The sequence below is a fragment of the Asparagus officinalis genome, chromosome 2, assembly GCF_001876935.1.
Source record: "Asparagus officinalis chromosome 2, Aspof.V1, whole genome shotgun sequence".
NCBI lineage: Eukaryota > Viridiplantae > Streptophyta > Magnoliopsida > Asparagales > Asparagaceae > Asparagus > Asparagus officinalis.
In genome coordinates, this window is record NC_033795.1 from 77,993,867 (window position 1) to 78,008,783 (window position 14,917).

Consider the following 14,917-nt stretch of genomic DNA (forward strand, 5'->3'; position numbering starts at 1 on the left):
AAATGTGAACATTCGTACCATGTGGAAGATCTTCCCCCATTTAATCCAGTTTTTCCTAGTCCAGAAGTGTTTATAGGCATTGCGCCTGTAGCAGCTTAACTTCTATATAATGGTGAGTTTTCTTCACTTCCATCCTAGGAAACTACAGAGGACTCCTTTCTCATTACAAATTTTGACATAGGAGATTTCACAATCATCACCAGGATCAAATTCAGACTGATAGATACATGAAACAAAAATAAATGGGCTAACTTATCAAGTTAGTATCATGCTACACCACTTTCAAGGCTTAACTACGTGCCTCCCAAATTAGAATGTGATTCATCCTCTATAACGTTTAATCATCTAAAATACCTTAAAAGCAATTAGCTCCTGCATAAATATAAATTTTCCTCATACCCCCTCATTCAACAAACAAGGCAACAAAACACATGGGAACCAGTCAACAATGCATGTATTGAAAGAATCCACTCAATGTTCAAATGTGTGTATTTTAAATTATCCCATCTAAGGGCATCGTATAAACCTATGCATCTGTTAAATATTATAAGATTACAGATGAAATCATTTGCCACTCTAGTTTTTTTCCTCAAAAGAGAGAGATACTGCAAGGCTTGGTTGGAGTCTTGGACTAACTTTGCTTAAGTTCAACTGTGTTGACATTGCTCTCAAACTCCTAATAGTTAAGCTCCAAAAACATCATTGTTATATATTCTAGCAGGACAAAGCATAACAAACATTTGAAGCTTGAAACTAAATACCCTAATATATCACAAGCAAATATTGGTGTAAATTACTTAACTATATAATAACATACATATGGGACTGAAGGAGTTGCTTCTGCTTACTCAAAATGATAATTAATACACGAGATAATAGCCTATATAAGAATAATTGAAGCATAATTAACAACTAGCAGGAAAGAGTTGGCTAAATGTGAGATGTTATGTCATACCTTGTCCTGCTGTTTAATGACCTTTGAGAATGATAAGCATAAACTTCCCATGTTCAGGATGTGAAATGCAAACAATAATGCAATATAGTCGATAGGCATCTAGAAGCACTGGCACATATTAAGATCACAGATATGAACAAGAAAGAAAATCCCAAACATGGTGATATTTCTAGGAATTCAATATTATTATAATCATTAGATCACATCTAAAACATTGGTATATTGACAGATGTTTTAACCAATGTACTATCCTCGAATCTAATTACATTTGCATAACATTTGAGACAAGTTTAATTGCATACCATGGAATGGATAAAATGTTTTAACCAATGCACCATCGTCAAAGCTAATTCCATTTGCATAACATTTGAGACAGTGTAAATTGCAAACAATGAAATGAATAAACTGTTGTCCTCACAAAAAATGAAAGTACAAAAAGAGTTTTAACTGTTCACTAGCTGAAAGTGAAGGTTTATGAGATTCAACTTAATTCAAAGTCAACTTGCTCTTACTCTAGTAAAGTCGTGTTTGTAGAAGTTTGGCCACTAATAGGCTCAACTTGTATAAGACTGTGTGACAGGATAAGCATGGAGCATCAATCATTAGTTGTTTTTCTTATTAAATGTAAGTGTTCATAAATAATTTCAATATTGTACATTCAAATTGCCAGAAGCTTGCAGCATGGGAGTACAAGCATCTTAACGGTTTGTATTAATTGTATGTCTGCATTGTAGGCATTAAGAAAAAGAGTGCCAGTGCCAAAACCTCTACCACTGTTGAAGTATTCCACTATTAAAAAGAAACATGCACTAAAACAGAAGAGAAAACTGCTAACCTCCAGAGGAAGAGGAGTCTGATCCACCACTAGTTGTATGGCGTCGGTACTTCCTGTGAGCTGCATCCTGTGCAGGTTTGCGAAATGATGACTTTGCATCCGAGTGCTCTAGAGAATCTGTTCGTAAAGCAGGATCCATGAATTCAACACCTCAAAATCAAAAGATAATGTTGTTAGTAAGAATTTGATAATTTTCCTACATAGTCTATTTGATAATTGATATATAGCAGCAGAAGTGGCTTAAAACTGATGACAACTGGAGTGTAAAGATAAATTACAAAAGATAGGTAGTTCAGAATAGTCCATCTAGACATAGCGACAGTTAATGTCCTAAAACTGGTATCTTAAAGAGTTATTGCTTTAATGCTAATTGCATGTCCAAGGGGAGATTCTGTAAATCCTCCATCAATATAGTTTATAACATTCCATAATTTGTTGAAAAATCAATTACGTATTAGACGATGAAATCACAAGCATATGACGGTACACAAGAGAAGATCTTTATGGTTATATACCCAAATGTAAAGACATAAAAAATACATCTATAATGGATCTTACTGCAAAATTTATTCAGAATGTATACTTCATAATAGTGCATAATATAACATTCATGTTTGAAACTAATCTGATGTGATCCAGCACAAGAACCATCAAAAGAATACACATTTAAAATTCAAAAGACAAACCCAAGCACCAACTGGAAATCTGTATAGCGTCAATCTCTGTTCACTTGATACATGAACAGCAAAAATGATAAAAACAGTTTTTTACCTGTATACACAGGTGTTATAGGTTACATCAGATGATGTTAATATCAAATTGCACACTTCATCTTAAACATTTGGACAGGAGCATGGATGCGCATGCGGGCAAGCAAGCCGTGGGGTATCAACAATCTAGCTTGGCACTAACGGAAAAGTCCATCCTGTTCCATGTCTAAATCTCCAACAACTATTTACCCATCAAATGGATCATTCACTTTATTCATGTTCATCTTCATCGTGAATAATTTAACAAATGAGTAATGTAAGCGGTTGCCGCCATACTTCACCCATACAACCAAACTAATAAGTAAATGATGACCATATCCACAAATTTTTCATCCATATATGATGTAGACCTTAAATGTTCAACATTAAGAGTTCGATCATCAGTGGAATGAAGATTTAAAATTTAGACCTCTATTCGATACATTTCAAATATGATACCTAGTAACCTATATACCCATGGCTCATATACATACATAAATATTTGTATGTCACAAACGTTAAAATACAATCTTTTAATTTGTATCAATCAGACTACTACTACTGGTTGAAGCTGATTGAAGAGGAATGAGCATATAGTGCATATTGCTGGTTAAAAAATACCCATAAATAATCACTTTCGTCGCTCAAAATCGATTATTCGTCACGTTGGTAAGAGTCTGATTGATTAAAATGGAAGAGTGCTTCTAGAGTCTTATGATAGTAGAATACATGTTATATTACATAAAACAGTTACAAGACAAATGCTTTATGGATCAGAATGTTGGGTCATTAAAAACAACATGTGTAAAAAACGGCTATAGCAGAAATGAGAATGCAACCATGGTCTTATGGATGTATGCTGTAAAAAATAGGACAAATTTTCAAAACCAACCCCTTTCACTATTTAATTGCAAAAAACGACTTCTTTTCAACTTATTTAGAAAAACCGACCTGGTTTCAGCGCTGTCGCTGAAACCAGGTTGGTTTTTCAAAAAAAATTTACGAAACTTCACGGGAGTTCAACTCCTGTGAAGTTTAGCACACTTTTAAACTTCACGGGAGTTCAACTCCCGTGAAGATTACTTTCTGAATAAAACTTCACGGGAGTTGAACTCCAGTGGAGTTGCAGGCCAAATTCTCTAAAGAATCGCTTGCTGAGAAATTTGGCCTTAGCTTCACGGGATTTCAACTCCCATGAAGCTGCAGGCCAAATTTCCCAGCGAGCGATTCGCTGGGGAATTTGGCCTGCAACTCCATGGGAGTTCAACTCCCGTGGAGTTTCGGCCTATATAAGCTCACACGACAGCGGCCCCTACCTCACCTCTCTCATCGCAACCGCCCCAAACCCTAGCCCTCTCTCTCTCGTCCCAACCGCCGCCGTCCACATCAAAACCGACCGCCTCTCCCCATTTCCGACCGCCGGAACCCTACTCCAACCGTCGGCACCTAATTCCGACCGCCTCCCCCCTCATTCCGACCGCCGGAACCGTCGTTATCGCCGGAGTTCGACAGATTGAAGGTAAATTCCTCCTAAAATTATTTATTCTCTTAATTTCTTGTATTTTCTCGCTATTTCATGGTGATTACATGTAAAAAATTAAATTTTAGAATTTAATTATGAATTATTTATGAATTATGTGAAGAAAACTTAAATAATTTTGTCGATTTTAGAGGGTAAATTATCAATAATGTAAAAAATAGTGTTACTACATATGTATGACATCTAATTGATTTTAAAAAATAGTGTTATCAATAATTTTATCGATTTTAGAATTTCATTGTGAATAATTTATGAAATTTGCTCAAAAAAATTACATAATTTTGTGAATTTTGTGGATTTGGGGTGAAATTATAAAAAATGTAAAAATTAGTGTTATATGACATCAATTAGATTTTAGAATTTAATTGTGAATTATTTATGAATTATGTGAAGAAAACTTAAATGATTTTGTCGATTTAGAGGGTAAATTATCAATAATGTAAAAAATAGTGTTACTACATATGTATGACATCTACTTGATTTTAAAAAATAGTGTTATCAATAATTTTGTCGATTTTAGAATTTCATTGTGAATAATTTATGAAATTTGCTCAGAAAAATTACATAGTGTTATATGACATCAATTAGATTTTAGAATTTAATTGTGAATTATTTATGAATTATGTGAAGAAAACTTAAATGATTTTGTCGATTTAGAGGGTAAATTATCAATAATGTAAAAAATAGTGTTACTACATATGTATGACATCTACTTGATTTTAAAAAATAGTATTATCAATAATTATCAATAAAATTTTAAAGTCTTTTCGTGTAATATTAATCTTGAATGTTTTACTCTTAAGAGGTAATGATGAACGATCGAATCGTAATTTTGTGTTCGTATGATGGAAAGATTAACTACCTCGAAAATAATATGCCCGTTTATGAAGGAGGTGCGACGAGACCATTGTTTATAACAAAATCGTGTACTTTCGATGAGTTGGTTAATGAATTGCACAAACTTACATTAACCAACTCACGTGAGTATCACCTTAATGTTATTTGCAATTATCCTGTTGTGAAGAACGGGACAAGCGGCATTCAAATATCAAGTGACTACGATATGAGTCTCATTGGAGTCTTACATGACGAGAAGCGTTCGATTGAATTGTTCATTGAAAAACATCAAAGGAATTTGGGTAAATCGTTGAATTATGACGGAATGTATTCCCGCATGTTGGAGGACCCTGATGTTGATTCCGTTGACTTTTTATCTCCTTAACAAGATGAAGGTTGGACACAATCACAATATATGAACGGTCCTTCGCTTGTGGGCACTTCGAATGCGGTCGATACTAACACGAGAGTTCAAGAAGATAATGCAAGTGTTGAATCTGAGAATGATGATGAAGAGGAGGGCTTACAAATTAATAGCATGACCCTGATAGATCGTGATGAAGGGAACAACCACCACATTGACGGGTGTTATGCTAATAATGAGTATGTTATCTTAGAGGATCCGTCGCCCGATGTTATGCTAATAATGAGTATGTTATCTTAGAGGATCCGTCGCCCGATGAACTTCAAGGAGAAGAATGGATCGATAACTCCGTGATGGTAAGTGTTCCTATTGACATTAATAGCGGTCATGATACACAGAACGATGACTTCTCATTCGTGAAGGAAGATCTATATGAGAGCAAGGAGAAATTGATCAATGTGCTTCGCTCGTATGCCATTGCAAAAAATGTCAAGTTTAGGCCAACAAAAAATAACACAACAAGCTATCGCTCGTATGCCATTGCAAAAAATGTCAAGTTTAGGCCAACAAAAAATAACACAACAAGCTATAATGCGGTTTGTTTTTATCGCAAAGATGGTGAAGATGAAGATCTTGATGGACACTACGACGGGAATACGAATTGTCCTTGGAAGCTTAATTCACGTTCGGGTGTAAGAGTAGGTGGGCATTTCAAAATCACGACGTACAACGGAGTCCACACATGTAGCAATCCTCGATTGGAGATGAATAACAAGCATGTGTCCTCTTCTTTTATATATCGATTGATTTTATCGCATCTGAGAAAGGATCTTGATCTACGGCTAAAAGATATTCGTCTTTTAGTGCATAAAACGATCAACTTGGATGTATCATACAATAAGTGTTGGAATGCTAGGGGGAAGATGATGATAAAAATATTTGGGGATTGGGACAAATCTTATGAGATCTTACCGCATTATCTTAAAGCACTCAAAAGAGAAAATCCTGGGACTGTATATGAAGTTTCATCAGACCCTCTTGATGGCGAAGAACGACGATTTACGGGTGTATTTTGGGCATTTGGGCCTTGTATTGAGGGTTTTCAATATTGTCGTCCTCTTCTTAGTATTGATGGCACCCACTTATACGGCAAGTACAAAGGTGTTTTGCTTGTTACCACCGGAGTTGATGCGGACGACGGTTTGTTTCCTTTGGCGTTTGCAGTGGTTGATATTGAAAACACAGAGAATTAGGCGTGGTTTTTTGCATGCATTAGGTATCATATCCCTAGTGTGGGGGCGCGGCCGATTACATTCATATCTGATAGGATGAAAGGAATTCCAAGAGCACTCCAACGTCATTTCCCGTCACCACATGCACATCGTTATTGCTTGCGACATATTAGGGATAACTTCAAGAAGAAATATGAAAACGGTCAGGTTCAAGATCTTCTTTGGCAAGCCGGCTGTGCAACAGAAAAATTAGTTTATGACCAAATACGAGAGAGGATTAAGTTTATCTCCCGAGTTGCACATGATTGGATCGAAACTAGTTTAAGACCACACAATGTTGATAAATGGGCTTTATGTGAAGATGGCGGGAGACGGTTCTGTATGATGACTACGAACGCCTCAGAGAGTTTCAATGGCGTGCTCAGGGGAGCACGCGGTATGCCAATACAGTCACTAGTTGCTAAAACATTCTACAGACTTAATAACTTCTTTCTACGACGTCACGAACTTGGTGAAAATATCCGCTCGGAGCTCACACCGAAAAATGATGAAATGTTAGCGGCTCGGATTGTGCAAGCTCGATCCTTTCATGTCGTGAGATACAGTTTTAATGAATGGGAGGTCATTGAGGGAATATCACATAGAGAAAATCGCTCTTACAAAGTTAACATGTTAGTGGATCACTCGTGTACGTGCACTTGCAATGTACCGCAATTATAATGGATTCCTTGTTCACATGTTATCGCGGCTTGTTCTGATCTACAAGGTGGTGCGAGGATTTCACATTATGAGTTTGTCACGGCTTGGTATTCTACTTACAACTATCGACAAACATACAAAGAGTGTTTTCGTCCACCATATGATAGTCGATATTGGACACAAGACGGGCCACTGATATTACCTCCTTTGTGTAAAAGGTCGGCGGGGCGCCCTCGTTCCGTACGAATTAGAAATTGTATGGATGACGGTCGTGAAGGAGTTAGGAGGAGAAATAAGTGTAGTAGATGCGATCAACCGGGCCATAAGAAAAATAATTGTCCAGTTAGGATTAGGCGTTGATGTTGTAATTTGTAGCGGTTTCGATCTGTGTTTTCTTCCGTATGTCATTTGTGATTGTTAAATGCTAGGGGTTTCGTTCTGTGTTTGTTTCCGTGTGTCATTTGTGATTGGAATTTGTATCGTTTCGTACTATGTTATATAAATTTAATGTTTGGTTTCAAGTTATTGCTTTCTTCACGTTACGCATTCGTTTGTTGTTTATATATAACTAGATGAGTATTTTAACAGAAAGATCTAACACATTGTACATTGTCTTCTAATATTATTCTCAGTTATATTTATTATGGATCCGGGACCGATATGCCCCGACGTTTTGACCCTCCAGGCGAGCCACGTTTCAGACCATATTAGCTCAGGACAGGTAAAACATCTTTTGTATATGCTAGTTAGCATTGGCAACAATTTTAATTTTTCGCATTATACTTAATCGATATGTGATCTTTTTGAGTATTGTTTGATTCGTGCGTGTTTAAATCATATATATATTGTAGTAATTATTGTCAATAGGTAAATAGTTATATATATGAGTTAAATAGGTAGACGTATACAAAATAGGTAGATGTATACAAAACATGCACAGCAGCCTGTGCATGTTTTGTAAAACCTGCAACTTCACGGGAGTTCAACTCCCGTGAAGTTACAGTCTAAATTTCCCAGAGAGCGATTCTTTGGGAAATTTGGCCTGTAATTTCACGGGAGTTCAACTCCCGTGGAGTTTTAAATCCTCCAACAAACTTCACGGGAGTTCAACTCCCGTGAAGTTTTTTGAAGAAATTAAACTTCACGAGAGTTAAACTCCCGTGAAGTTTAAAAGTATGCTAAACTTCATGGGAGTTCAACTCCCGTGAAGTTTCGTAAAATTTTTTTAAAAAACCGACCTGGTTTCAGCGACAGCGCTGAAACCAGGTCGGTTTTTCTAAATAAGTTAAAAAGAGGTCGTTTTTTGCAATTAAATAGTGAAAGAGGTTGGTTTTAAAAATTTGTCCTAAAAAAATAGGATAAAAAATGAGCGCACTCGAAATAACTTCATTGAAAGTAATTAACAAGGATAAGGTAATAGTTACTTAATGGAGGAGACGACCCAAAAATAAACTTTAATGGAAGACAATAGAATTCACGTAGCCGACCACGAAATTTATGGAATAAAGACTTTCTCGTCATTTTTGTGATCAATCTACTACCGCTCGCAAGGTTTCTAGAGAGAACAAACAAACCCTAATAAATACAGAACTCTTCGCATCAAAGGAAACCCTAAAAAAACGCATCAAGATGGGATCGATCGAGGACTCACCCTGTTCCCGACAGAGGAGGCGGCGACAACTAGGGTTAATATCTCGCCGGCGACGAGGCCAAGAGGCGGAGGCGGAGGCGGAGGCGGATGAGTAGAAATGGTTAGGGCTGCAATTAGGCCTTTAATTGAGTAAGTTAAACAAATTAGCCGGCCCATTCCACTTAATAAACGGACTGGATCGGGTGGTTGAATAGGTTGCGAACTGGGTCCAGGGCTTTATACTCGGGCCCAATAATGTTATATTGATAAAATATAGAAAGGTTTTCTACAAGAAACCATCATAAAACACAGTGGCTTTTCAGAAAATTACCGTGAAATTTCAAGTTTTTATAAAAACACCAAGATAATATATATGCATTCTTAACAAAGTGTCACCAACTCATAATTTCCATCCATCTTTTGTTAAATAATAGTATAAATGGGATAAGTGCCCATCGTGACTAAATTTGGGTGGGGGAGGGAGGAGTGTTAATTTGGAGGGACTTAATTTTTTTGAAGGAGCTAATTAAGTTTGTGTTATTAGATGGAAAAATATAATAAAAGATTAGTGGGTCTCACCATGAGGGGTCTTTTAGTTAATTAACTTAACTGTGCACATTTTCATGGTGGTTTATAAAAAACAGAAATTTTTTGTGGTGGTTCTCCAGTAAACCAGTATATTTGTGGTGATTTTGTATAAAGAATCCTAAAATATGTATCATCAACGTTGAGAAAGTTGTAAGTAAAATGCTGCAAGGGATATTTTTGTCGTTAAAAATTATACTTCACGATCATTAGAGGGTTTCTAAACAAGTTCAAAAAGTTAAAGGGACTTTTCTGGTAACCCTAAACTTAAGGGGGATTTTCTGACATTTTGAAAGCCATAGGGAGTTAATCTAATAATTGTCCAAAATTAAGGAGGTTTTCTAATATTTAGCCAATAGACAAATATAGAAGAATTCTAGATTTGTACTACTATAACAATGAGAGAGTAGCATGCAAAGTCATTGCAAGTTACATGGTTTTGATTTGTGAAGCTATCATCTTACAACAGCCAAAGAAATGTGGGATGACCTCAAGTGCTTCTGCCGACAAATTAAGCAATGAAGTGCAGGAGACAAAAGTACTTTTTCCCATGAATCTCTTAGGTATTCAAGAATTATATTCTTCCATTGAGGTTTTGAATCCATTGAGGTTTTGAAATAAAATGGATATATGTTAGTCTGGAGAGTGTAGACCAAACCTGGAATTAAATTAATGAAGAAAACTGGAAAAATCCAGTTCAGTCGACCGGCAGGCTTGGTCCGGTCGATTGCAACGCCTGTAGGAAAACAACCCAGGAAACTCACTCTGGCTGGTCGACGTCGACCAAGAGTGGTCATCCGGTCAATCGACGCTAGGTCATCGGTCGACCGAAAACGTGCACAAAGACCCTGTAAGAAACTACGTTCTGGCCGGTCTACCGACTCACATGGTCCGGTCAACCGAAATCCGTTTTTTTAGTTTCCTAATTGTTGTGGGATTCTGTTTTTGGCTGGGTTTATATATATATCCTAATACGTTTTTAGGGTTATGCTAGGGTTAAGAGAACACGAAAAAGAGAGGGTTTTGACGGTACTTTGAGATTGGAAATCTTAGAGAGAGAGGCTAATTATGAGCATTGTAATCTTCTTCAATTAATCAAAGAATTGTGTGGTGTGACTCCCGAGGACGTAGGCACGTTGCCGAACCTCATTAAATCTGGTGTGTTCCTTCTTGCTTATCTTTCCTGCAATTTTCTTTTATTTGCGGTGATTTTCCTACTTGTTAAACTCTTAACACAAGATTCGGAAGGGCACGGGTTCGATTGATTGTTTTGAATCCCCAACAACTGGTATTAGAGCTTTGTTCAGAAGATTTGTGAGAGAGCCATGGCAGAGGAAAACAAATCAAAGATCGAGAAGTTTGACGGATCAGACTTCGCTTACTGAAAGTCACAGATGGAGGACTATCTGTACCAAAAGGATCTTTATCGTCCGTTGATGGGTAAAGCAAAAGGAAAGAAGGAGGATGAGACCGACGAGGACTGGGAAATATTGGATCGAAAGACTCTAGGGTAGATCCAATTGTCACTCGTAAAACTAGTCACACATAATATATTAAAGGAGAAGATGATGGTGGGGCTTATGGAAGCACTTGCAAAGATGTACGAGCAACCGTCAGCTGCAAACAATGTGCATCTCGTCAAGACATCTTCAACTTCAAGATGGCAGAAGGATATTCCTTCACGTTACATCTCAGTGAGTTCAATATGTTTATTGATCAACTTATCTCCGACATCATGTTTGATGACGAAGTGCAGCCCATATTGATTCTATCGTAGTTGTCGGATAGTTGGGCAGGTTATGTGACCGCAATTAGCAACTCGGTAGGGAATGAGAAGTTGAAGCTGAGCGAGGTTGTTAGCATAATTCTATCCAAGGAGGTTAGAAGAAAATAGTCTGAATCAGAAGGTTCAGGTTCAGCCCTAAATCTCGAGCAGAGAGGCCGAAACCAGAAGAAGGAAAACCAGAATAGGAATCAGTCGATGTCAAAGAAAAAGAGATCGAACTCGAAGGTTAGGCCTATCAAAGGGAAGTGTTGGAACTTCGGCCAGGAGGGCCATATATATTTAGTCTGCAAAGTGCCAAAGAAGGATGTGAATGAGCAGGATGCTCATCTTGTGCAAGATACCTTGATCCTTACTATGGACAACGATTCTGATTCATGGGTACTTGATTCAGGAGCCTCTTTCCACACCACTGCTAATAGAAAGCTTCTTTAAAACTATGTAGTAGGGGACTTTGGGAAAGTGTACTTAGGAGACAATGAGCCTTGTAGTATTGTTGGAAGAGTCGACATGCAGATTCAGATGCAGGGCTCTAAGTAGAATCTTAAGAACGTCAGATACGTGCCGAAGTTAAAAAGGAATCTTGTTTTAGTTGGTCAGCTTGGAACAAAAGGCTATATTTTAACATTCACCGGAGATTCATGGAAAATCTTCAACGATACTATGGTGGTTGCTCGCGGCAACAAAATCGGAACACTCTACCTAACTTCATATGCGAGTGACACTCTTGTAATTGTAGCTGGCAAAGAGAGTGCAAATCTATAACACAATAGGTTGGAACACATGAGTGAGAAGGGTATGAAGATTCTACACTCACAAGGAAAGCTAACCGGTATCGATTTAGTGGAAGTTGGTGTTTGTAAAGACTGCATCTATGTGAAGCAGAAAAGGGTCAGTTTTCAGAAGGGTGGAAGGCTACCTAAAGCTCAGAAGCTAGAGCTTATTCATACAAATGTATGGGGTCCAGCTAGTGTTTCTTCTCTTGGCGGTTTAGCGTGCTATGTCATCTTTATCGATGATCACTCGAGGAAGGTGTGGGTATACTTTATGAAGCACAAGTCAGAGGTGTTCAAGATCTTCAAGAAGTGGAAGGCTATGATAGAGAACGAGACAGATCTGAAGGTGAAGTATCTAATATCAGACAATGATGGAGAATATGATCTGGAGGAGTTCAAGAGGTTTTGTGCTCTAAATGAGATTCGTTTGGAGAGGACTACTCAAGGGATGCCGTAACAGAACGGCGTTGCAAAGATGATGAACATGACATTGATAGAGCGTGTGAGGAGTATGCGTTTACATGCAGATCTACCAAAGATGTTTTGGAAGGATGTGGTGCATACAAAAGCTTATCTGATTAATCATTGGCCATCAGTTTCATTGGATTTTGGGATTCTAAAAGAGGTTTGGAGTGGCAAGAAGGTTAATCTCTCACACTTATGAGTATTTGGTTGTATGGCATATGTTCATATCAGCAATCATATCAGGAACAAGCTAGAAGCTAAGTCACAGAAGTATAGATTCATTAGATATGACATTGATGAGTTCACTATCGTCTGTGGGATGAGAAGAACAGGAAGATCATCAGGAGTAGAGATGTCATATTCAATGAGGAGGTGATGTACAAGGACAGGGACAATGCTAAGGATAGCCAAAGTAGTGGGAGCAGCACTAAGGATTCAGGTAGCTTCGAGTACATGGATTTAGAGGAACTTTCAAATGGGGGAAGACAGTGTTAGTTCTGATCGAAGAATGGAGGAAACTCCAGGTGTAGAGACTACTACCCAAGGCGTGGAGCTTAGGAGGTCATACAAGGTACCCAAACTGAATCCTAGATATCTCCCATCACTAGATTATTTACTTTTGACAGATAACGGTAAACTAGAGTGCTATGAGGAGACTATGTAAGTTAGTGAATCTCAGCTGTGGGAGCATACGATGCAAGAAGAGATGAATTCTCTACACACTAATGAGACATAAGAGTTAGCCCAGCTACCTACATCGAAGAAAGCCATACATAATAAATGGGTCTATCGGGTTAAGCAGGAGAGTGATGAAAGTAAGAGGTACAAGGCCAGATTAGTCGTGAAAGGGTTCCAACAGCGGGAAAATACTACGGGGATACGTGGATGTAGATTTTGCAGGTGATCATGATACGAGGCGAAGTACTATGGGGTATATTTATACCTTAGCATTAACAACAGTGAGCTGGGTCTTACGTCTGTAGAAGATTGTAATATTATCCACAACTGAGATAGAGTATGTCATAGTGACTGAAGCCAGTAAGAAGATAATTTGGTTGACCGGGTGTCTAGAAGAGTTGGATCTGAAGTGGGGGAACAGAGTTATTTATTGTGATATATAGAGCGCTATACACCTTGCTAAGAATCTGGTATATCATACCAGAATAAAGTACATCAACGTACATTACCACTTCATACGATCACTGATAGAGGATGACAAGTTACAGTTAGAGAAGATTTTGGGGAGTCAAAATCCTGCGGATATGTTGACAAAAGTAGTGACCATCGACAAACCGGAGTTGTGCGAAACTTTAGTTGAGCTTCATGCATAGAAGATGAAGACGGAGCCATACTAGGAGGATCGATGAGATAGCCGAGATGATGATGATTGAAGAATGGATTTTTCCGGGTAGGAGAAGATGCTTGCGAAGATGGTAGGAGTTTGGGAGAGCTCGTTGATGGCGGTTTGATCTTCAAGTAAGAAACTAACGTTCTAGCCAGTCAACCGACTCACATGGTCCGGTCGACCGAAATCTATTTTTAGGTTTCCTAATTGTTTTGGGATTCTATTTTGGGCATGGTTTATATATATCCTAATATGTTTTTAGGGTTATGCTAGGGTTAAGAGAACACGAAAAAGTGATGGTTTTGATGGCTCTTTGAGATTGGAAATCTTAGAGAGAGAGAGAGAGAGAGGCCAATAGTAAGCATTATAATCTTCTTCAATTAATCAAAGAATTATGTGGTGTGGCTCCCGAGGATGTTAGCACGTTGTTGAACCTCGTTAAATCTGGTGTGTTCCTTCTTGTTTATATTTCCTGTAATTTTTTTTATTTGCAGTGATTTTCCTACTTGTTAAACTCTTAGCACAAAATTCGGAAGGGCACGAGTTTGATTGATTGTTTCAAATTCCCAACAATATATAATTGATGAGCAAGAGAAATGTATATTAATTACTACATTGAACAAAGGAGGAGGCTAAGGCTATCCTAAGTATTCATCTACTCAAGCATGCTACAGAGAATTTAAAGTATCATGTTGAATTTTATTTCTTCAGGCTATTGTTATGTCAAGATCACTTATTTTGTGGCTTGTAAATGGTGTGAAAGAAGCGATGAATCTGATCAAAGATTATTGGAGGGTTTTTATTTCACTGATATTTGGAAAAATTCTTTGAAAATTAGACATATTCCCCCCATTTTGAAACACTTCATGCGGAGATTTCTTCATAACATGTTGCTCACAAGGTCTAATTGTTAGGATTGTGTATTTAATTCTTTATATAACTTCATGAGAATTAGATAGGGTCAGAGAACTATCATGATTAGGAGACTAGATTTTATCATGATTAGGAGTTTGAATCCTATTCTAATTAGGAAGTTAGGCTAAAGATATGATTTTGGTTTCCCTATATATATGAAATTACCCTAGAGGGAGGGTGAATAGGGTATTTGCTAATCTAATCTGG

At 37.6% G+C, this 14,917-nt stretch overlaps 1 protein-coding gene across 1 annotated transcript; it reads left to right on the forward strand.

The window, feature by feature from the left end:
- On the forward strand, positions 5,634-6,533 carry LOC109831366. The gene has a single exon (XM_020398696.1). It carries the CDS (start codon positions 5,634-5,636, stop codon positions 6,531-6,533), a length of 900 nt encoding a protein of 299 aa, XP_020254285.1.